The 22,017-nt window shown below is 48.3% G+C and overlaps 1 protein-coding gene across 1 annotated transcript in view; it reads right to left on the bottom strand.

The window, feature by feature from the left end:
* Window positions 1-22,017, bottom strand: part of LOC139420513 (microtubule-associated protein 4-like) — a 42,318-nt gene that overhangs the window by 2,595 nt on the left and 17,706 nt on the right. The window contains exon 2 of the mRNA XM_071170719.1: window positions 4-194. Coding sequence (XP_071026820.1) covers window positions 4-190 — 187 coding nt within the window. The 5' untranslated portion in view covers window positions 191-194. The remainder of the gene's footprint in view (window positions 1-3; window positions 195-22,017) is intronic.

The following is a 22,017-nucleotide window of genomic DNA, read 5'->3' as shown; positions in this document are numbered from 1 at the left end:
CACCTGCCCTGGTCCCATCATTGTCCATCAGGAGGATGTAGTCTGTCTTGCCCACCGTCTCGCCCACCTGGTCAACAAAGGCCTCGGACTCCAGCTGGGCCACGAAGTCTCTCCCCACCAGGCCCTCTGGACCCTCCCGGGGGACGCTGTCTGTCAGAGCATTACTCAGACTCAGGTCCAGCTCCTCCATGGTTCTGGAGGGAGGTGTGTGTAGAGGGGGACGACGACGACACAGAGACAGGGACAAGCAGAGGTGTGTGGTTAGATATGGCAGGAAGGACAGTTTTGCATGGATGAAACATTTGAATGATATTCATAAATGTCAAAACATACATAATATATAACACAATAGTTTATGATGTAGAGCTGTAAACATCAGTGTATGTTACACTTTCCCAACAACTCAAATAGTATATTTAGCATCATTCATGACATCTCCCGACCAGCATCTCACACAGAGCCAGCAGGCAAGTCACCAGAGGTTCCATCTGTCTCTGTCTAACACACTGTCTGTAATGTAATGTCCTTCTGGGCCACATCTGTCTCTATCTAACACACTGTCTGTAATGTAATGTCCTTCTGGGCCACCAGAGGTTCCATCTGTCTCTATCTAACACACTGTCTGAAATGTAATGTCCTTCTGAGCTACATCTGTCTCTATCTAACACACTGTCTGTAATGTAATGTCCTTCTGGGCCACATCTGTCTCTGTCTAACACACTGTCTGTAATGTAATGTCCTTCTGGGCCACCAGAGGTTCCATCTGTCTCTATCTAACACACTGTCTGTAATGTAATGTCCTTCTGGGCCACATCTGTCTCTGTCTAACACACTGTCTGTAATGTAATGTCCTTCTGGGCCACATCTGTCTCTATCTAACACACTGTCTGTAATGTAATGTCCTTCTGGGCCACATCTGTCTCTATCTAACACACTGTCTGTAATGTAATGTCCTTCTGGGCCACATCTGTCTCTGTCTAACACACTGTCTGTAATGTAATGTCCTTCTGGGCCACCAGAGGTTCCATCTGTCTCTATCTAACACACTGTCTGTAATGTAATGTCCTTCTGGGCCACATCTGTCTCTGTCTAACACACTGTCTGTAATGTAATGTCCTTCTGGGCCACATCTGTCTCTGTCTAACACACTGTCTGTAATGTAATGTCCTTCTGGGCCACATCTGTCTCTGTCTAACACACTGTCTGTAATGTAATGTCCTTCTGGGCCACCAGAGGTTCCATCTGTCTCTATCTAACACACTGTCTGAAATGTAATGTCCTTCTGAGCTACATCTGTCTCTATCTAACACACTGTCTGTAATGTAATGTCCTTCTGGGCCACATCTGTCTCTGTCTAACACACTGTCTGTAATGTAATGTCCTTCTGGGCCACATCTGTCTCTGTCTAACACACTGTCTGTAATGTAATGTCCTTCTGGGCCACATCTGTCTCGGTCTAACACACTGTCTGTAATGTAATGTCCTTCTGGGCCACATCTGTCTCTGTCTAGCACACTGTCTGTAATGTAATGTCCTTCTGGGCCACATCTGTCTCTATCTAACACACTGTCTGTAATGTAATGTCCTTCTGGGCCACCAGAGGTTCCATCTGTCTCTATCTAACACACTGTCTGTAATGTAATGTCCTTCTGGGCCACCAGGGGTCAGCCTCTCTGCTAGGCCCAGAGTGACAATAATCTGAGGACATCCACGGATGTTCCGAACGAGAAAACAGCCCATTCTGTGCTAGGTTATATGGTGCTGTAGCTCTAGGGTAAACTACAAAGACAGACAGACAGACAGACAGACACGCAGGGGAAAGGCTGGTTGATGATAGGCCAGCGACATAGACACGGCTATAGGGTCATGTGACCAATGCGAGAATCTGCCAAGTCAAATGGTGTCATCTTTCACCGACGTTGGAGGACTAATGACAGGTTCAGGCTGAGCCTTAACGTCCTCTGTCTCTCTCTCTAATCTCTCCCCCATTCTTCTCTTTTTACACTGTCCCCTCCTCCCCCTGGTTTCCTCAATCAAGAAGATTAGGATAGCATGTGCCAATGGTGTATCAGAGAAATGGATTGGGGTTAGTGCTGAGCAGAGCAGAGTAGCACATGTTTCAGCAAAACCCCCCTCCTCCTTCCCTCTCTCTCGCTCTCCCTCCCTCCCTCTCTCTCTCTCCCTCCTTCTCTCTCTCTCTCCCTCCCTCCCTCCTTTCCTCTCTCTCTCTCTCTCCTTCCCTCTCTCTCCCTCTTTCCCTCTCTCTCTCTCTCCCTCGCTCTCCCTCCCTCCCTCCCTCCCTCCTTCCCTTTCTCTCTTCCTCCCTCTCTCTCTCTCTCTCTCTCTCTCTCTCTCCCTCCCTCTCTCTCTCTCTCTCTCTCTCCCTCCCTCCCTCCTTCCCTCTCTCTCTCTCTCCCTCCCTCCTTCCCTCTCTCTCTCTCTCTCTCCCTGCTTCCCTCTCTCTCTCACTCCCTCCCTGCTTCCCTCTCTCTCTCTCTCTCTCCCTGCTTCCCTCTCTCTCTCTCTCCCTCCCTGCTTCCCTCTCTCTCTCTCTCCCTCCCTGCTTCCCTCTCTCTCTCTCTCCCTCCCTGCTTCCCTCTCTCTCTCTCTCCCTCCCTGCTTCCCTCTCTCCCTCCCTGCTTCCCTCTCTCTCTCTCTCTCCCTCCCTGCTTCCCTCTCTTTGAAATCTTGAATTCTAACTTCCTCCCTCTCTTTGAAATCTTGAAATCTAACTTCTTCCCTCTCTGCATCTTTCCCTCTGTACACACTTTTACATTGTGTACGTAAACAAAGAGTTTCCTAAGTCCCCAGCCAGTGTACTACAGGAGTCCTCCCTCTCTCTTTCTCTCTCTTTCTCTTTTCACAGAGCTGTGTATATATATACTGAGTGTACTTTTGCCCTCAGAACATCCTCAATTCATTCAGGGCATGGACTCCAAATCCCTGTTCCACAGGGATGCTGGTCCATGTTGACTTCGATGCTTCCCACAGTTGTGTCAAGTTGACTGGATGTCCTTTGGGTGGTGGACCCTTCATGATACACACAGGAAACTGTTCAGTGTGAAAAACCCAGCAGCGTTGCAGTTCTTGATACACTCAAAACGGTGCGCCTGGCACCTACTACCATTTCCCATTCAAAGGTACTTAAATATTTTGTCTTTGTCCTCATTCACCCTCTGAATGGCACACGTACACAATCCATGTCTCAATTGTTTCAAGGCTTAAAAATCCTTCTTAAAAATGTCTCCTCCCCTTCATCTACACTGATTGAAGTGAATTTAACAGGTGACATAAATAAGGGATTGTAGCTTTCACCTGGTCAGTCTATGTCATGGAAAGAGCAGGTGTTCTTAATGTTTTGTCCAGTGTATAACACCATAACACGCCAGGAGCGCCATCTGCTGGACAGTCTGGTAGGTGACTATATGGGCACTGAGGAACAAGGGAAACAACGCCTGACTTTTAGCCTTTTCAACACAGTAGGTTGGTGGCACCTTAATTGGGGAGAACGTACTCGTGGTAATGACTGGAGCAGAACAGGTGGAATGGTACCAAATACATCCAACACGTTTTCCATGTGTTTGATTCCATTCCATTTGCTCCGTTCCAGACATTATTATGAGCCGTCCTCCCCTCAGCAGCCTCCACTGCTTTTCAGGTACTTCTCGTTTGATAGCCCAGCCATGGTTACACTGTTGAGTCAATGACAAAATGTATAGTATTGAGACTGGTTTTACACGGTCTGTAAATCAGAGGAGGCTGGAGGGAGAAGCTCATTGTAATGTCTGGAATGGAATCAATGGAACGGAGTCAAGCATGTGGTTTCATATGTCTGATACCGTTCTATTGATGCCATCCCAGACATTACAATGAGCCCCTCCTCCTACAGCTCCTCCCACCAGCCTCCACTGCTGTAAATGTTTTGTATTGTATTTACTGCAAACTAGATTTCCCTCTGGAGCAAATCAACTGAAACATTCACAATACAGAGTGTAAGACTCAAACAGTCTATGGGAGGTTCCTGTAAGTTACAGGAGTACACACGGTCTCCAGTGGAGAGGGTGTACCTCTCTCAGGTTCCTGTAAGTTGCAGGAGTACACACACTGTCTCCAGTGGAGAGGGTGTACCTCTCTCAGGTTCCTGTAAGTTGCAGTAGTATAGTCTCTAGTGGAGAGGGTGTACCTCTCTCAGGTTCCTGTAAGTTGCAGTAGTACACACGGTCTCCAGTGGAGAGGGTGTACCTCTCTCAGGTTCCTGTAAGTTGCAGTAGTACACACTGTCTCCAGTGGAGAGGGTGTACCTCTCTCAGGTTCCTGTAAGTTGCAGTAGTACACACTGTCTCCAGTGGAGAGGGTGTACCTCTCTCAGGTTCCTGTAAGTTGCAGTAGTACACACTGTCTCCAGTGGAGAGGGTGTACCTCTCTCAGGTTCCTGTAAGTTGCAGGAGTACACACTGTCTCCAGTGGAGAGGGTGTACCTCTCTCAGGTTCCTGTAAGTTGCAGTAGTACACACTGTCTCCAGTGGAGAGGGTGTACCTCTCTCAGGTTCCTGTAAGTTGCAGGAGTACACACACTGTCTCCAGTGGAGAGGGTGTACCTCTCTCAGGTTCCTGTAAGTTGCAATAGTACACACGGTCTCTAGTGGAGAGGGTGTACCTCTCTCAGGTTCCTGTAAGTTGCAGTAGTACACACTGTCTCCAGTGGAGAGGGTGTACCTCTCTCAGGTTCCTGTAAGCTGCAGTAGTACACACGGTCTCTAGTGGAGAGGGTGTACCTCTCTCAGGTTCCTGTAAGCTGCAGTAGTACACACGGTCTCTAGTGGAGAGGGTGTACCTCTCTCAGGTTCCTGTAAGTTGCAGTAGTACACACGGTCTCTAGTGGAGAGGGTGTACCTCTCTCAGGTTCCTGTAAGTTGCAGTAGTATAGTCTCTAGTGGAGAGGGTGTACCTCTCTCAGGTTCCTGTAAGTTGCAGGAGTATGTATACACACTGTCTCCAGTGGAGAGGGTGTACCTCTCTCAGGTTCCTGTAAGTTGCAGTAGTATAGTCTCTAGTGGAGAGGGTGTACCTCTCTCAGGTTCCTGTAAGCTGCAGTAGTATAGTCTCCAGTGGAGAGGGTGTACCTCTCTCAGGTTCCTGTAAGTTGTAGTAGTACACACGGTCTCCAGTGGAGAGGGTGTACCTCTCTCACACTAAACCCAAACCGGCTGTGCGCGTGAGCCATCATGCATAAATGTATTTTGTCACCCTACACCAAACGCGATCACCACATGCAGGTTAAAATATCAAAACAAATTTTGAACCAATGATATTAATTTGGGGACAGGTCGAAAAGCATTAAACATGTATGGCAATTTAGCTAGTTAGCTTGCACCTGCTAGCTAATTTGTCCTATTTAGCTAGCTTGCTGTTGCTAGCTAATTTGTCCTGGGATATAAACATTGAGTTGTTATTTAACCTGAAATGCACAAGGTCCTCTACACCGACAATTAATCCACACATAAAACGGCCAACAGAATCGTTTCTAGTCATCTCTCCTCCTTCCAGGCCTTTTCATCTTTGAACTTATATGATGATCGCATCTAAACTTTCATAGTATTACCACAACTACCGGCAAAACAGTTTGTCTTTCAATCACCCACGTGGGTATAACCAATGAGGAGATGGCACGTGGGTACCTGTTTCTATAAACCAATGAGGAGATGGGAGAGGCAGGACTTTCAGCGTGATCTGCGTCAGAAATAGGAATGACTTCTATTTTAGGCGTCGCAGACGCTCGTTGGCGCTCGGGAGCAGTTTGGATACAATAAATGAATAATAGTATTTCTAAATGTATTTTGCAACGTGTCCGGTCTGGTCAGCATGTCAGGCCTTGGCTAACACCAGAAAGGCCTTGGCTAACACCAGAAAGGCCTTGGCTAACAGGCTAGAAAGGCCTTGGCTAACACCAGAAAGGCCTTGGCTAACAGGCTAACACCATAAAGGCCTTGGCTAACAGGCTAACACCAGAAAGGCCTTGGCTAACAGGCTAACACCAGAAAGGCCTTGGCTAACAGGCTAACACCAGAAAGGCCTTGGCTAACACCATAAAGGCCTTGGCTAACAGGCTAACACCAGAAAGGCCTTGGCTAACACCAGAAAGGCCTTGGCTAACACCATAAAGGCCTTGGCTAACAGGATAACACCAGAAAGGCCTTGGCTAACACCAGAAAGGCCTTGGCTAACAGGCTAACACCAGAAAGTCAGAGTGGTTAAAACAGTCCCCAGTTTCTAGTAAAACCAGCCTCATGCCCTGTGAGGGGAGAATAAGCCATGCCACACCCACCAACATTACTTCAATGGAAGTATCCAATGATGAGACCCAATATAACTCTAATGATGAGACCCAATATAACTCTAATGATGAGACCCAATATAACTCTAATGATGAGGCAGATGAGACCCAATATAACTCTAATGATGAGGCAGATGAGACCAAATATAACTCTAATGATGAGACCCAATATAACTCTAATGATGAGACCGATGAGACCAAATATAACTCTAATGATGAGACCCAATATAACTCTAATGATGAGGCCGATGAGACCCAATATAACTCTAATGATGAGACCCAATATAACTCTAATGATGAGGCCGATGAGACCCAATATAACTCTAATGATGACACCGATGAGACCAAATATAACTCCAGCTTGTGGACCAATATTCATTGCAGCTGTCTAGCTTGGCTTCTTTCACAATCATGGCATTTAAACTGACCTTTAATTGAAACCAGTGGAGTTTCTCTCAAAGAAAACAACACAAATGGTGTTGCTGTAGTTTCTGGATTCTAACATAAATCCGTTGGTGTGGCCACTCGGAAAACATTGTGTGTGTGTGTGTGTGTGTGTGTGCTCTCTGGCTGACATGAGGTTAATTCTCTCTAACCTGCTACAACAGATCACTATAGTGTGTAAACAGACAGTAGCTGAGAGCTCACACAGGTGAGTCATAGAGAAATATGAAACGACGATCAACAAAGCTGACATTCAACCGTCTTAAAAGGCAAAATGTCATTTAAGGAGGACAAAATAAAACAGCCCGTGAGATTCACAACTAAAATCTTCAAAAGCGAGAAAAAAAAATAAAGATAAAGAAATGTTTTTAAAGTTATTTCAAAACAGCCACAATAGCAGACAACGGGCCAAGCCTGATGCCAATCATAATCTATGGACTTGGATTTTTTGAAGTGGCACTCCTACGTGTTGGCAGACATGGTAGATACTGCAGGTGCACTATTTAGTGTGCACTGTGTCCTAACTGGTGTGTGGGTTTTCCTATCACCTTCCCGCACAGTCACCCTGGGCACAGCGCAATGCCAGGGCCAGCTTCAGAGGCCCTCCTCTTGGTCGCAGAGACAGTTTAGCTGTTTTAAAGCTAATTTCCTGCAATTCTACACATTTCGCCATTGGGGCTGAGAGAATATTTGCAGTTTTAAATCTAATTTCCTAGAACTATACACATTTTGCCATGGCTTATGCCTTGATCTTATGCTATCTGAGTGACTCAGACATTATAACAAAATGAATAGGCCCGATGACATTTATGGAATTTTCGATTCTCCCTGACTGTCTAGTTTTTATATTGGTGATTATTAGTTCATATAAAATATAAATAACTCCTTTATCTTTTGTGCATATTTTATATCAGGTTTACCTGAGCAGCAACCCACGATCAGTTCAAAACCTGAAATATAACTTTTAATAAACCTTTAATTAATTACTGTAAATGTTTAAATAAATCCCAAACCTTCCAGACAAGACATCATGTTCTCTACTGAGTGGATAGAAGACAGCCGAGAGGAACTCTGACCTCTGATGTCATCATGTCACTTTCTACGAGAGGTGATGTCACTTTCTGCATCTGTGCTTTTAATCTAACTAACTGTACCGTATCGCTCTCTCTCTGTATGTGTGTGTGTGTGTGTGTGTGTGTGTGTGTGTGTGTGTGTGTGTGTGTGTGTGAGTGTGTGTGTGTGTGTGTGCGTGTGTGTGTGTGTGTGTGTGTGTGAGACTGGCTGTATGAATGTGTGTGTGCAGTGACTCACACTCTGGCTGGCACCCAGTGGTCTTTGAATGTTTGAAAACAGCACTCATTCACTTTCCACTTTCACTTCAACAGGACTGGTCTCTGCCCGAGCCAACTGTGTGTGTGTGTGTGTGTGTGTGTGTGTGTGTGTGTGTGCAGACAGCTGACACGGGCTGTTTCTACTTATCTGTAGACAGCTGACACGGGCCTGTTTCTACTGATCTGCAGACAGCTGACACGGGCCTGTTTCTACTGATCTGCAGACAGCTGACACGGGCCTGTTTCTACTGATCTGTAGACAGCTGACACGTGCCTGTTTCTACTGATCTGCAGACAGCTGACACGGGACTGTTTCTACTGATCTGCAGACAGCTGACACGGGCTTGTTTCCACTGATCTGTAGACAGCTGACACTGGCTTGTTTCTACTGATCTGTAGACAGCTGACACGGGCCTGTTTCTACTGATCTGTAGACAGCTGACACAGGCTTGTTTCTACTGATCTGTAGACAGCTGACACGGGCCTGTTTCTACTGATCTGCAGACAGCTGACACGGGCTTGTTTCTACTGATCTGTAGACAGCTGACACAGGCTTGTTTCTACTGATCTGTAGACAGCTGACACGGGATTGTTTATACTGATCTGTAGACAGCTGACACAGGCTTGTTTCTACTGATCTGTAGACAACTGACACGGGCTTGTTTCTACTGATCTGTAGACAGCTGACACAGGCTTGTTTCTACTGATCTGTAGACAGCTGACACGGGCCTGTTTCTACTGATCTGTAGACAGCTGACACGGGCCTGTTTATACTGATCTGTAGACAGCTGACACAGGCCTGTTTCTACTGATCTGCAGACAGCTGACACGGGCCTGTTTCTACTGATCTGTAGACAGCTGACACAGGCCTGTTTCTACTGATCTGTAGACAGCTGACACGGGCCTGTTTCTACTGATCTGTAGACAGCTGACACGGGCCTGTTTCTACTGATCTGTAGACAGCTGACACGGGCCTGTTTCTACTGATCTGCAGACAGCTGACACGGGCCTGTTTCTACTGATCTGTAGACAGCTGACACGGGCCTGTTTCTACTGATCTGTAGACAGCTGACACGGGCCTGTTTCTACTGATCTGTAGACAGCTGACACAGGCCTGTTTCTACTGATCTGCAGACAGCTGACACGGGCCTGTTTCTATTGAGGGGCTCAATTTGAAAGTCTAAAGTCCGGACGCAGAGGAAGAAGGCAGGCGAACCAAGAACCCTCCTTCTTTCTGGTTCCAACACCATTCACACTCACCTGGAGGCCAACACACACCCATTTACACTCACCTGGAGGCCAACACACACCCATTTACACTCACCTGGAGGACAACACACGTCCATTTACACTCACCAGGAGTCCAACAACGAGCAGACATTCACACTCACCTGGAGTCCAACAATGAGCAGCCATTTACACTCACCAGGAGTCCAACAATGAGCAGACATTCACACTCACCTGGAGGACAACACACGTCCATTTACACTCACCAGGAGTCCAACAATGAGCAGACATTCACGCTCACCAGGAGTCCAACAATGAGCAGACATTCACACTCACCAGGAGTCCAACAATGAGCAGACATTTACACTCACCAGGAGTCCAACAATGAGCAGACATTTACACTCACCAGGAGTCCAACAATGAGCAGACATTCACGCTCACCAGGAGTCCAACAATGAGCAGACATTCACGCTCACCAGGAGTCCAACAATGAGCAGACATTCACACTCACCAGGAGTCCAACAATGAGCAGACATTCACACTCACCTGGAGGACAACACACGTCCATTTACACTCACCAGGAGTCCAACAATGAGCAGACATTCACGCTCACCAGGAGTCCAACAATGAGCAGACATTTACACTCACCTGGAGTCCAACAATGAGCAGCCATTTACACTCACCTGGAGTCCAACAATGAGCAGCCATTTACACTCACCAGGAGTCCAACAATGAGCAGCCATTTACACTCACCAGGAGTCCAACAATGAGCAGACATTTACACTCACCAGGAGTCCAACAATGAGCAGACATTTACACTCACCTGGAGTCCAACAAGGAGCAGCCATTTACACTCACCTGGAGTCTAACAATGAGCAGACATTCACGCTCACCTGGAGTCCAACAAGGAGCAGCCATTTACACTCACCTGGAGTCCAACATTGAGCAGACATTTACACTCACCTGGAGTCCAACATTGAGCAGCCATTTTGTGGTTCAAGCTAGCAGAGGGTTTCAGTGGAGGAACCTGACTGTAGTCCAGGAAGACCACATTATAATCCTCTTGGATGTTTTGACAGGAAGCATTTAAAGATGCCGATAGTATTTATTCATGATGAGAAATAATGCTTTCTTTAGCTGCATCAAGTTCAATACATTATTCACAAATGAATGTATCCAATAGACATTTCCTCGTGACAACGAACATATACATTTAATAGCAAACGAGTGGTGTCTGTCTGTCTGTCTGTCTGTCTGTCTGTCTGTCTGTCTGTCTGTCTGTCTGTCTGTCTGTCTGTGTGTGTGTTTATGTGTGTGCCATCAGTGGGCCGGGCCATGCCTCGGATTCCCCGGTGTGATCGCAGTCCTCCTGCTATAGGCCAGTGACTCACTAGAAGCCTCTCTGTCACCCTCCCCAAAAGAGAGCTGTCACGCCCTGACCTGAGCCTTCTTCGTTTTCTTTATTGTTTTGGTTAGGTCAGGGTGGGTGCTAGCTATGGCAACAGTTACAGTCAATACCAACAGGACTAACCCCTAGCCCTCCACCTGGAGCTAGCTATGGCAACAGTTACAGTCAATACCAACAGGACTAACCCCTAGCCCTCCACCTGGAGCTAGCTATGGCAACAGTTACAGTCAATACCAACAGGACTAACCCCTAGCCCTCCACCTGGAGCTAGCTATGGCAACAGTTACAGTCAATACCAACAGGACTAACCCCTAGCCCTCCACCTGGAGCTAGCTACGGTAACAGTTACAGTCAATACCAACAGGACTAACCCCTAGCCCTCCACCTGGAGCTAGCTATGGCAACAGTTACAGTCAATACCAACAGGACTAACCCCTAGCCCTCCACCTGGTGCTAGCTATGGCAACAGTTACAGTCAATACCAACAGGACTAACCCCTAGCCCTCCACCTGGAGCTAGCTATGGCAACAGTTATAGTCAATACCAACAGGACTAACCCCTAGCCCTCCACCTGGAGCTAGCTACGGTAACAGTTACAGTCAATGCCAACAGGACTAACCCCTAGCCCTCCACCTGGAGCTAGCTATGGCAACAGTTACAGTCAATACCAACAGGACTAACCCCTAGCCCTCCACCTGGAGCTAGCTACGGTAACAGTTACAGTCAATGCCAACAGGACTAACCCCTAGCCCTCCACCTGGAGCTAGCTATGGCAACAGTTATAGTCAATACCAACAGGACTAACCCCTGCCTTATCAATCAATACACAGCTTTCAAAGAGTCAGCGGGATCTCACTCACAGTTCACACACAGAGAGAGAAGGCCAGAGAGACAGTGTCTTGTAAAGCAGATCTGTATACAGCCCGTATACATTGTTTCATACATCCTGTTACTAGCCTATAAAGTCGAGGAAAGAAAGTTTCAAATTAATCAAACTCTTCGGGCTGCTTTGAACACAATGGGACAGACCAACATCAACAATTCAAACGCTTATTGCCGCGATAACATACTGTACATTTCTTATACTTGTTTTATACCCAGCGTTGATTTCATGCAGAAGTGCCCTGCTTCCTCGTTTCTTCAAACCTAGAATATTTATTTTATTTTTTTACCTTTATTTAACCAGGCAAGTCAGTTAAGAACAAATTCTTATTTTCAATGACGGCCAGTGGGTTTAACTGCCTGTTCAGGTGCAGAACGACAGATTTGTACCTTGTCAGCTCGGGGGATTGAACTTGCAACCTTCCGGTTACTAGTCCAACACTCTAACCACTAGGCTACCCTGCCACCTCTACACTCTAACCACTAGGCTACCCTGCCACCTCTACACTCTAACCACTAGGCTACCTGCTGGTTACTAGTCCAACGCTCTAACCACTAGGCTACCCTGCCGCCTCTACACTCTAACCACTAGGCTACCCTGCCACCTCTACACTCTAACCACTAGGCTACCCTGCCACCTCTACACTCTAACCACTAGGCTACCTGCTGGTTACTAGTCCAACGCTCTAACCACTAGGCTACCCTGCCGCCTCTACACTCTAACCACTAGGCTACCCTGCCACCTCTGCACTCTAACCACTAGGCTACCCTGCCACCCCTACACTCTAACCACTAGGCTACCCTGCAGCCTCTACACTCTAACCACTAGGCTACCTGCTGGTTACTAGTCCAACGCTCTAACCACTAGGCTACCTTGCCAGCTCTACACTCTAACCACTAGGCTACCCTGCCACCCCTACACTCTAACCACTAGGCTACCCTGCAGCCTCTACACTCTAACCACTAGGCTACCCTGCCACCTCTACACTCTAACCACTAGGCTACCCTGCCGCCTCTACACTCTAACCACTAGGCTACCCTGCCGCCTCTACACTCTAACCACTAGGCTACCCTGCCACCTCTACACTCTAACCACTAGGCTACCCTGCCACCTCTACACTCTAACCACTAGGCTACCCTGCCACCTCTACACTCTAACCACTAGGCTACCCTGCCACCTCTACACTCTAACCACTAGGCTACCCTGCCACCTCTACACTCTAACCACTAGGCTACCCTGCCTCCTCTACACTCTAACCACTAGGCTACCCTGCCACCCCTACACTCTAACCACTAGGCTACCCTGCCACCCCTACACTCTAACCACTAGGCTACCCTGCCACCCCTACACTCTAACCACTAGGCTACCCTGCCACCCCTACACTCTAACCACTAGGCTACCCTGCCGCCCCTACACTCTAACCACTAGGCTACCCTGCCGCCCCTACACTCTAACCACTAGGCTACCCTGCCGCCCCTACACTCTAACCACTAGGCTACCCTGCCGCCCCTACACTCTAACCACTAGGCTACCCTGCCGCCCCTACACTCTAACCACTAGGCTACCCTGCCGCCCCTACACTCTAACCACTAGGCTACCCTGCCGCCCCTACACTCTAACCACTAGGCTACCCTGCCGCCCCTACACTCTAACCACTAGGCTACCCTGCCGCCCCTACACTCTAACCACTAGGCTACCCTGCCACCTCTACACTCTAACCACTAGGCTACCCTGCCACCTCTACACTCTAACCACTAGGCTACCCTGCCGCCCCTACACTCTAACCACTAGGCTACCCTGCCACCTCTACACTCTAACCACTAGGCTACCCTGCCACCTCTACACTCTAACCACTAGGCTACCCTGCCACCTCTACACTCTAACCACTAGGCTACCCTACCACCTCTACACTCTAACCACTAGGCTACCCTGCCATCTCTACACTCTAACCACTAGGCTACCCTGCCGCCTCTACACTCTAACCACTAGGCTACCCTGCCGCCTCTACACTCTAACCACTAGGCTACGCTGCCGCCTCTACACTCTAACCACCAGGCTACTCTGCTGCCTCTACACTCTAACCACCAGGCTACCCTGCCACCTCTACACTCTAACCACTAGGCTACCCTGCCACCTCTACACTCTAACCACTAGGCTACCCTGCCACCTCTACACTCTAACCACTAGGCTACCTGCCACTCCCACACTCTAACCACTAGGCTACCCTGCCACCTCTACACTCTAACCACTAGGCTACCTGCCACCTCTACCCTCTTACCACTAGGCTACCCTGCCACCTCTACACAATCAACAACACTGTACAGCACCACTCTGTCACTATCAGGCCAGGCCACACAATCAACAACACTGCACAGCACCACTCTGTCACTATCAGGCCAGGCCACACAATCAACAACACTGCACAGCACCACTCTGCCACTATCAGGCCAGGCCACACAATCAACAACACTGTACAGCACCACTCTGTCACTATCAGGCCAGGCCACACAATCAACAACACTGTACAGCACCACTCTGTCACTATCAGGCCAGGCCACACAATCAACAACACTGTACAGCACCACTCTGTCACTATCAGGCCAGGCCACACAATCAACAACACTGTACAGCACCACTCTGTCACTATCAGGCCAGGCCACACAATCAACAACACTGTACAGCACCACTCTGTCACTACCAGGCCAGGCCACACAATCAACAACACTGTACAGCACCACTCTGTCACTATCAGGCCAGGTCACACAATCAACAACACTGTACAGCACCACTCTGTCACTACCAGGCCACACAATCAACAACACTGTACAGCACCACTCTGTCACTACCAGGCCAGGCCACACAATCAACAACACTGTACAGCACCACTCTGTCACTATCAGGCCAGGCCACACAATCAACAACACTGCACAGCACCACTCTGTCACTATCAGGCCAGGCCACACAATCAACAACACTGTACAGCACCACTCTGTCACTATCAGGCCAGGCCACACAATCAACAACACTGTACAGCACCACTCTGTCACTATCAGGCCAGGCCACACAATCAACAACACTGTACAGCACCACTCTGTCACTATCAGGCCAGGCCACACAATCAACAACACTGTACAGCACCACTCTGTCACTATCAGGCCAGGCCACACAATCAACAACACTGTACAGTCCCACTCTGTCACTACCAGGCCAGGCCACACAATCAACAACACTGTACAGCACCACTCTGTCACTACCCTAGTGACAGCACACTGGATTCAATACACACAAGCATTCTACACTTAAAGGGAAAGTTCACCTCAGGGACAGCTCACCTCAGGGACAGATCACCTCAGGGACAGTTCACCTCAGGGAAAGTTCACCTCAGGGACAGTTCACCTCAGGGACAGTTCACCTCAGGGACAGTTCAGTTCACCTCAGGGACAGTTCAGTTCACCTCAGGGACAGTTCAGTTCACCTCAGGGACAGTTCAGTTCACCTCAGGGACAGTTCAGTTCACCTCAGGGACAGATCACCTCAGGGACAGATCACCTCAGGGACAGATCACCTCAGGGATAGATCACCTCAGGGATAGATCACCTCAGGGATAGATCACCTCAGGGATAGATCACCTCAGGGATAGATCACTTCAGATCACGACAGCATACCTTCCATAGCCAGGTACCACAGAGGTATTTGGCCTCTAGTAACTCAAAAGAGGGAAAGTGACTTTTCTTGAGATCTGATAAGCCTACAGTATGTTGATGGACTTCAGCCAACTTGACAGAGAGAACTGTGGGGCATGGCCTCAGGCAGGACACTGGAGTAGACATAATCATATTATAACATTAGCTTCAATAAGATAGTAAAGCCACACACTTCACTCACTGTTCAATCCCAACAATGCAGACAGTAATGGACAGACCACATGTTGACAGATTAACCCAGAAATGAGTGAGAAACTTCTGCCTCTGTCAACGGTTGAGGTTGACAGAGGCAGTACACACGTACACACTACACACACACGCAAGAACACACGTACACACTACACACACGCACGCAAGAACACACGTACACAGTACACACTAAACACACACGCAAGTACGCACGTACACACACTAATCACACGCACGCAAGAACACACGTACACACTACACACACACGCAAGTACACACATACACACTACATACACAACACACAAAAGTACGCACGTACACACTACACACACATGCAAGTACACACGTACACACTACACACACACGCAAGTACACACGTACACACTACACACACGCGCAAGTACACACGTACACACTACACACACACGCAAGTACACACGTACACACTACACACACACGCAAGTACACACGTACACACTACACACGCACACAAGAACACACGTACACACAGGCACCTGATTTCCCAGGGCGTTGGCCATTCTTTGTGCTCGTGTTATTTATGTAAGAGCGTGGTGGCGTGGAGAGGTATGTGTTCAGTCGAGCTTCGCCACAGAGGCCTGCAGGGCTGTTACCGTGTGATGTTGATTAATGAGACAGAATGAGAGAGAGAGGGAAAGAGAGGGAGAGAGAGATAGAGGGAGAGGCCAGAACTTGACAGCGTGAGACAAACTCCTTCAGGAATGCAGGGATGTTGTAGCAGCAGCCCCCCCCCCCCCCCTCAGGTGGGTTAAAGGTGCAGGCATTGTGATCTACACCCGCTAATTGTATTTCTGTGCAGGTATGGTGTCTGTGTGTGAGTGTGAGTGTGTGTGTGTGTGTGTGTGTGTTTAACTTATGCTAATGATCTGTGAGCTTCCGTTGCTCACTACGTCTATGTGCAGGTATAGTGAGTGAGGCAGACAGAGTGTGATTGACAGGGATAACTCCACAGGCCAGACATTTTCCTCATTCACCGTTTGCTTACATAAGGTATGCCAACCTTCCCTGCTCCTCCTGCTCAGGGCTCAATGCTCAGGGTTCAATGCTCAGGGCTTAATGCTCAGGGCTCAATGCTCAGGGCTCAATGCTCAGGGCTCAATGCTCAGGGCTCAATGCTCAGGGCGTAATGCTCAGGGGCTCAATAATCAGGGGCCAAGGCCTCATGGCTCAATGCTCAGGGCTCAATGCTCAATAATCAGGGGCCAAGGGCTCAATGCTCAGGGGCCAAGGCCTCATGGCTCAATGCTCAGGGCTCAGGGGCTCGATAATCAGGGGCCAAGGCCTCAGGGCTCAGGGGTCAAGGGAAAAATGCTCAGGGGCCAAGGGCTCAATGCTCAGGGGCCAAGGGCTCAATGCTCAGGGGCCACGGGCTCATGGCTTAATGCTCAGGGGCCAAGGGCTCAATGCTTAGGGGCCAAGGGCTCAGGACTAAATGCTCAGGGGCCATGGGCTCAGGGGCCAAGGGCTCAGGGCCAAAAGCTCAGGGCTCAATTCTCAGGGGCCAAGGGCTCAGGTGCCAAGGGCTCAATACTCAGGGGCTAAGTGCACAGGGCTCAATGCTCAGGGGCCAAGGGCACAATGCTCAGGAGCCAAGGGCTCAATGCTCAGGGGCCAAGGTCTCAGGGGCCAAGGGCTGAATGCTCAGGGAACAAGGGCTCAGGACTCAATACTCAGGGCTGCAGATGGATGTGGATTGTGGTTAATTTGAGCTTCCAAGGGGATGCATCTTCATTCAGTAGAGCAGACCTGAGTTCCTGTTACTGTATATTGGCCTCGTTATTTACAACCGTACCAGCTCTGCATTTCTATCTCCAGTACACAACATTCTGAACATTGAAGCCCTTTGAATAAACCCCCAGGTCAGCAAGCTTTACAAACCCCAGCAGGCTTTGTTTTGCTCTCTGGTGTAGGGGGTAGTCCTGCGAGGGCTCTGTCCTAGCAGGCAGGAAGACCCCGTTCAAAACAAAGCCTGTGGATTAAACACTGTGGATTACACAGTGGCATAGCACTCAGTCACTGTGTGGTTTCTGTGATCACCTGCTTCAACCTGTTTGGTTCCTCTGTTCACATTGACCACTGCTGCTCAGAATGTTGCAAAGAAACATGGTTTGTCACATGGACACACACACACACACACGCACGCACACACGCAGGTGCCATTCCTCTTCTGGTACAGGGAAACAATGTCAGAATGGCACGTCACATTGACCAACATAATCTGGTTACGTGCTGCAACACAACCATCACCCAATCAGAGATGAGTGGTGCATGTTCCATCACCCAATCAGAGATGAGTGGTGCATGTTCCATCACCCAATCAGAGATGAGTGGTGTATGTTCCATCCCCCAATCAGAGATGAGTGGTGTATGTTCCATCCCCCAATCAGAGATGAGTGGTGCATTTTCCATCACCCAATCAGAGATGAGTGGTGCATGTTCCATCACCCAATCAGAGATGAGTGGTGTATGTTCCTCTGGTGCTTTGTGAGCAGGAGGGAAACAATTAACACTGTTTGCTCTCTTCTGCCTGTGTGTGTGTGTGTGTGTGTGTGTGTGTGTGTGTGTGTGTGTGTGTGTGTGTGCTATCCTATCCTGCCTGTCAGGGTGGATCGATGGTGAAAAGAACAGCACAGCCCTGCTTTCCCCATCAACAGGAGGGGAGGAGAGAGATGAGAGGAGGAGGGGAGGAGAGAGACGAGAGGAGGAGGGGAGGAGAGAGACGAGAGGAGGAGGGGAAGAGAGAGACGAGAGGAGGAGGGGAGGAGAAAGAGATGAGGAGGAGGGGAGGAGAGAGAGATGAGATGAGGAGGGGAGGAGAGAGATGAGATGAGGAGGGGAGGAGAAATGAGAGGAGGAGGGGAGGAGAGAGATGAGAGGAGGAGGGGAGGAGAGAGAGATGAGAGGAGGAGGGGAGGAGAGAGATGAGATGAGGAGGGGAGGGGAGGAGAGAGACGAGAGGAGGAGGGGAGGAGAGAGACGAGAGGAGGAGGGGAGGAGAGAGACGAGAGGAGGAGGGGAGGAGAAAGAGATGAGAGGAGGAGGGGAGGAGAAAGAGATGAGAGGAGGAGGGGAGGAGAGAGAGGTGAGATGAGGAGGGGAGGAGAGAGATGAGAGGAGGAGGGGAGGCGAAATGAGAGGAGGAGGGGAGGCGAAATGAGAGGAGGAGGGGAGGAGAGAGATGAGAGGAGGAGGGGAGGAGAGAGACGAGAGGAGGAGGGGAGGAGAGAGACGAGAGGAGGAGGGGAGGAGAGAGACGAGAGGAGGAGGGGAGGAGAGAGACAAGAGGAGGAGGGGAGGAGAAAGAGATGAGAGGAGGAGGGGAGGAGAAAGAGATGAGAGGAGGAGGGGAGGAGAGAGAGATGAGATGAGGAGGGGAGGAGAGAGATGAGATGAGGAGGGGAGGAGAAATGAGAGGAGGAGGGGAGGAGAGAGATGAGAGGAGGAGAGAGAGGTGAGAGGAGGAGGGGAGGAGAGAGAGATGAGAGGAGGAGGGGAGGAGAGAGAGATGAGAGGAGGAGGGGAGGAGAGAGAGATGAGAGGAGGAGGGGAGGAGAGAGATGAGATGAGGAGGGGAGGAGAGAGATGAGATGAGGAGGAGAGGAGAGAGAGATGAGGAGGAGAGGAGAGAGAGATGGGAGGGGAGGAGAGAGAGATGAGATGAGGAGGGGAGGAGAGAGAGATGAGAGGAGGGGGGGAGGAGAGAGAGATGAGATGAGGAGGGGAGGAGAGCGATGAGAGGAGGGGGGGGAGGAGAGAGAGATGAGATGAGGAGGCGTGGGGACATTTCCCACATCCCCATGACGACGAATGCTATTTTAAGTTTAGGGGTTAGGTTTAAGAGGGTTTCTGCTGGTATCAAACCTTAGGTTGCACGGGCCTATTGCAACTTTCTATATTGTGCATCAGACCGGTCTGGAGAGGGTGAGAGAACATGAAAGGCCCAGTTTAGGATTAGGGTCATAATTAGGGTTATGGTAAGAGGTTAGTGGTTAGGTTAAGGGTTAGGGTAAGAGGTTAGTGGTTAGGTTTAGGGTTAGGGTAAGAGGTTAGTGGTTAGGGTTAGGGTAAGAGGTTAGTGGTTAGGTTTAGGGTTAGGGTAAGAGGTTAGTGGTTAGGTTTAGGGTTAGGGTAAGAGGTTAGTGGTTAGGTTTAAGGTTAGGGTAAGAGGTTAGTAGTTAGGTTTAGGGTTAGGGTAAGAGGTTAGTGGTTAGGTTTAAGGTTAGGGTAAGAGGTTAGTGGTTAGGTTTAAGGTTAGGGTAAGAGGTTAGTGGTTAGGTTTAAGGTTAGGGTAAGAGGTTAGTGGTTAGGGGTAGGGTAAGAGGTTAGTGGTTAGGTTTAGGGTTAGTGTAAGAGGTTTGTGGTTAGGTTTAAGGTTAGGGTAAGAGGTTAGGTTAGGGAAAATAGGATTTTGAATGGAAATACATTTTAGGTTCCACTGAGGATCGAAGAACATAACTATAGGACAGTACAGTACAGTACAGTACGGTACAGTATAGTACAGGACAGTATAGTACAGGACAGTACAGTATAGTACAGGACAGTATAGTACAGGACAGTATAGTATAGTACAGGACAGTACAGTATAGTACAGGACAGTACAGTATAGTACAGGACAGTATAGTATAGTACAGGACAGTATAGTACAGGACAGTACAGTATAGTACAGGACAGTACAGTACAGGACAGTACAGTACAGTACAGGATAGTACAGGACAGTATAGTACAGGACAGTACAGTATAGTACAGGACAGTACAGGACAGTACAGTATAGTACAGTATAGTACAGGACAGTATAGTACAGGACAGTATAGTACAGGACAGTATAGTACAGGACAGTACAGTATAGTACAGGACAGTACAGTATAGTACAGGACAGTACAGTATAGTACAGGACAGTATAGTACAGGACAGTGCAGTATAGTACAGGACAGTACAGTATAGTACAGGACAGTATAGTACAGTTTAGTTTAGTATAATCCAGTACAGTATGAGTGTGTATGTAAGCAACACAGAGTGTATTTTCATACGTGTGTGTTCCCTTTGTGCGTCAGTCCTATAGAGGAGACCAGTCGTCTCTGAAGAGACTGTGTATTTCTCTGATGTGTCCACCTATTCACCAAGACCCAGTGTGATCATATGTTGCTGTTGCTCCAGTCAGGTCTGCTGTCTCCTCCAGACACTGGGGCTTGGTAACCCCACAGTAGGCCTGTGTCCAGGGCAATAGAAGGGGACTAGTGTGTGTGTGTGTGTGTGTGTGTGTGTGTGTGTGTGTGTGTGTGTGTGTGTGTGTGTGTGTGTGTGTGTGTGTGCGTGTGTGCGTGTGAGAGAGAGAGAGAAAGATAAAGAGAGAAAGCTAGATGAAGAGAGAGGGAGAGATAACCAGTAAGCAGAGAGGAAGACAGTGGGTTAGAACTATGGAATTGCTGTTCTGTCATTCTCACCCTGCAGTAGACCATTAAGCTGTACTCTAGAGAGAGAGAGAGAGAGAGAGAGAGAGGGGTAGAGAGCAGAGGTCGACCGATCATGATTTTTCAACGCCGATACCGATTATTGGAGGACCAAAAAAGCTGATACCGATTAATCGGACGATTTTCTTTATTTGTAATAATGACAATTACAAGAATACTGAATTAACACTTATTTTAACTTAATATAAAACATCTATAAAATCAATTTAGCCTTAAATAAATAATGAAACATGTTCAATTTGGTTTAAATAATGCAAAAACAAAGTGTTGGAGAAGAAAGTAATGTGTGCCATGTAAAATATGTGCCATGTAAAAAAGCTAACGTTTCAGTTCCTTGCTCAGAACATATGAAAGTTGGTGGTTCCTTTTAACATGAGACTTCAAAATTCCAAGGTAAGAGGTTTTAGGTTGTAGTTCATATAGTATTTATAGGACTATTTCTCTCTATACCATTTGTATTTATAGTATAGTATTGCCAGTGTAACAGTATAGCTTCTGTCCCCCTCCTCGCACCTACCTGGGCTCGAACCAGGAAAACATCGACAACAGCCACACTCGAAGCATCGTTACCCATCGCTCCTTGCAGCGCAAGGGGAATAACTACTCCAAATCTAAAAGCGAGTGACGTTTGAAACAGTATTAGCGCACACCCAGCTAAACTAGCTAGCCATTTCACATTGGTTACACCAGCCATTAGGCTGGTAGGCTTGAAGTCATAAACAGCGCTGTGCTTGCGAAGAGCTGCTGGCAAAACGCACAAAAGTGCTGTTTGAATGAATGATTACGGGCCTGCTGCTGCTCAGTCAGACTGCTCTATCAAATCAGACTTAATTATAACATAATAACACACAGAAATATGAGCCTTTGGTCATTAATATGATCAAATCCGGAAACTATCATCTCGAAAACAAAACGTTTATTATTTCAGTGAATTACAGAACCGTTCTGTATTTTATCTAACGGGTGGCATCCATAAGTCTAAATATTGCT

This window comes from Oncorhynchus clarkii, chromosome 11, assembly GCF_045791955.1.
Source record: "Oncorhynchus clarkii lewisi isolate Uvic-CL-2024 chromosome 11, UVic_Ocla_1.0, whole genome shotgun sequence".
Lineage (NCBI taxonomy): Eukaryota > Metazoa > Chordata > Actinopteri > Salmoniformes > Salmonidae > Oncorhynchus > Oncorhynchus clarkii.
Note: the sequence above shows the minus strand (reverse complement) of the source record. Positions and strands in the feature narration are given on the sequence as shown.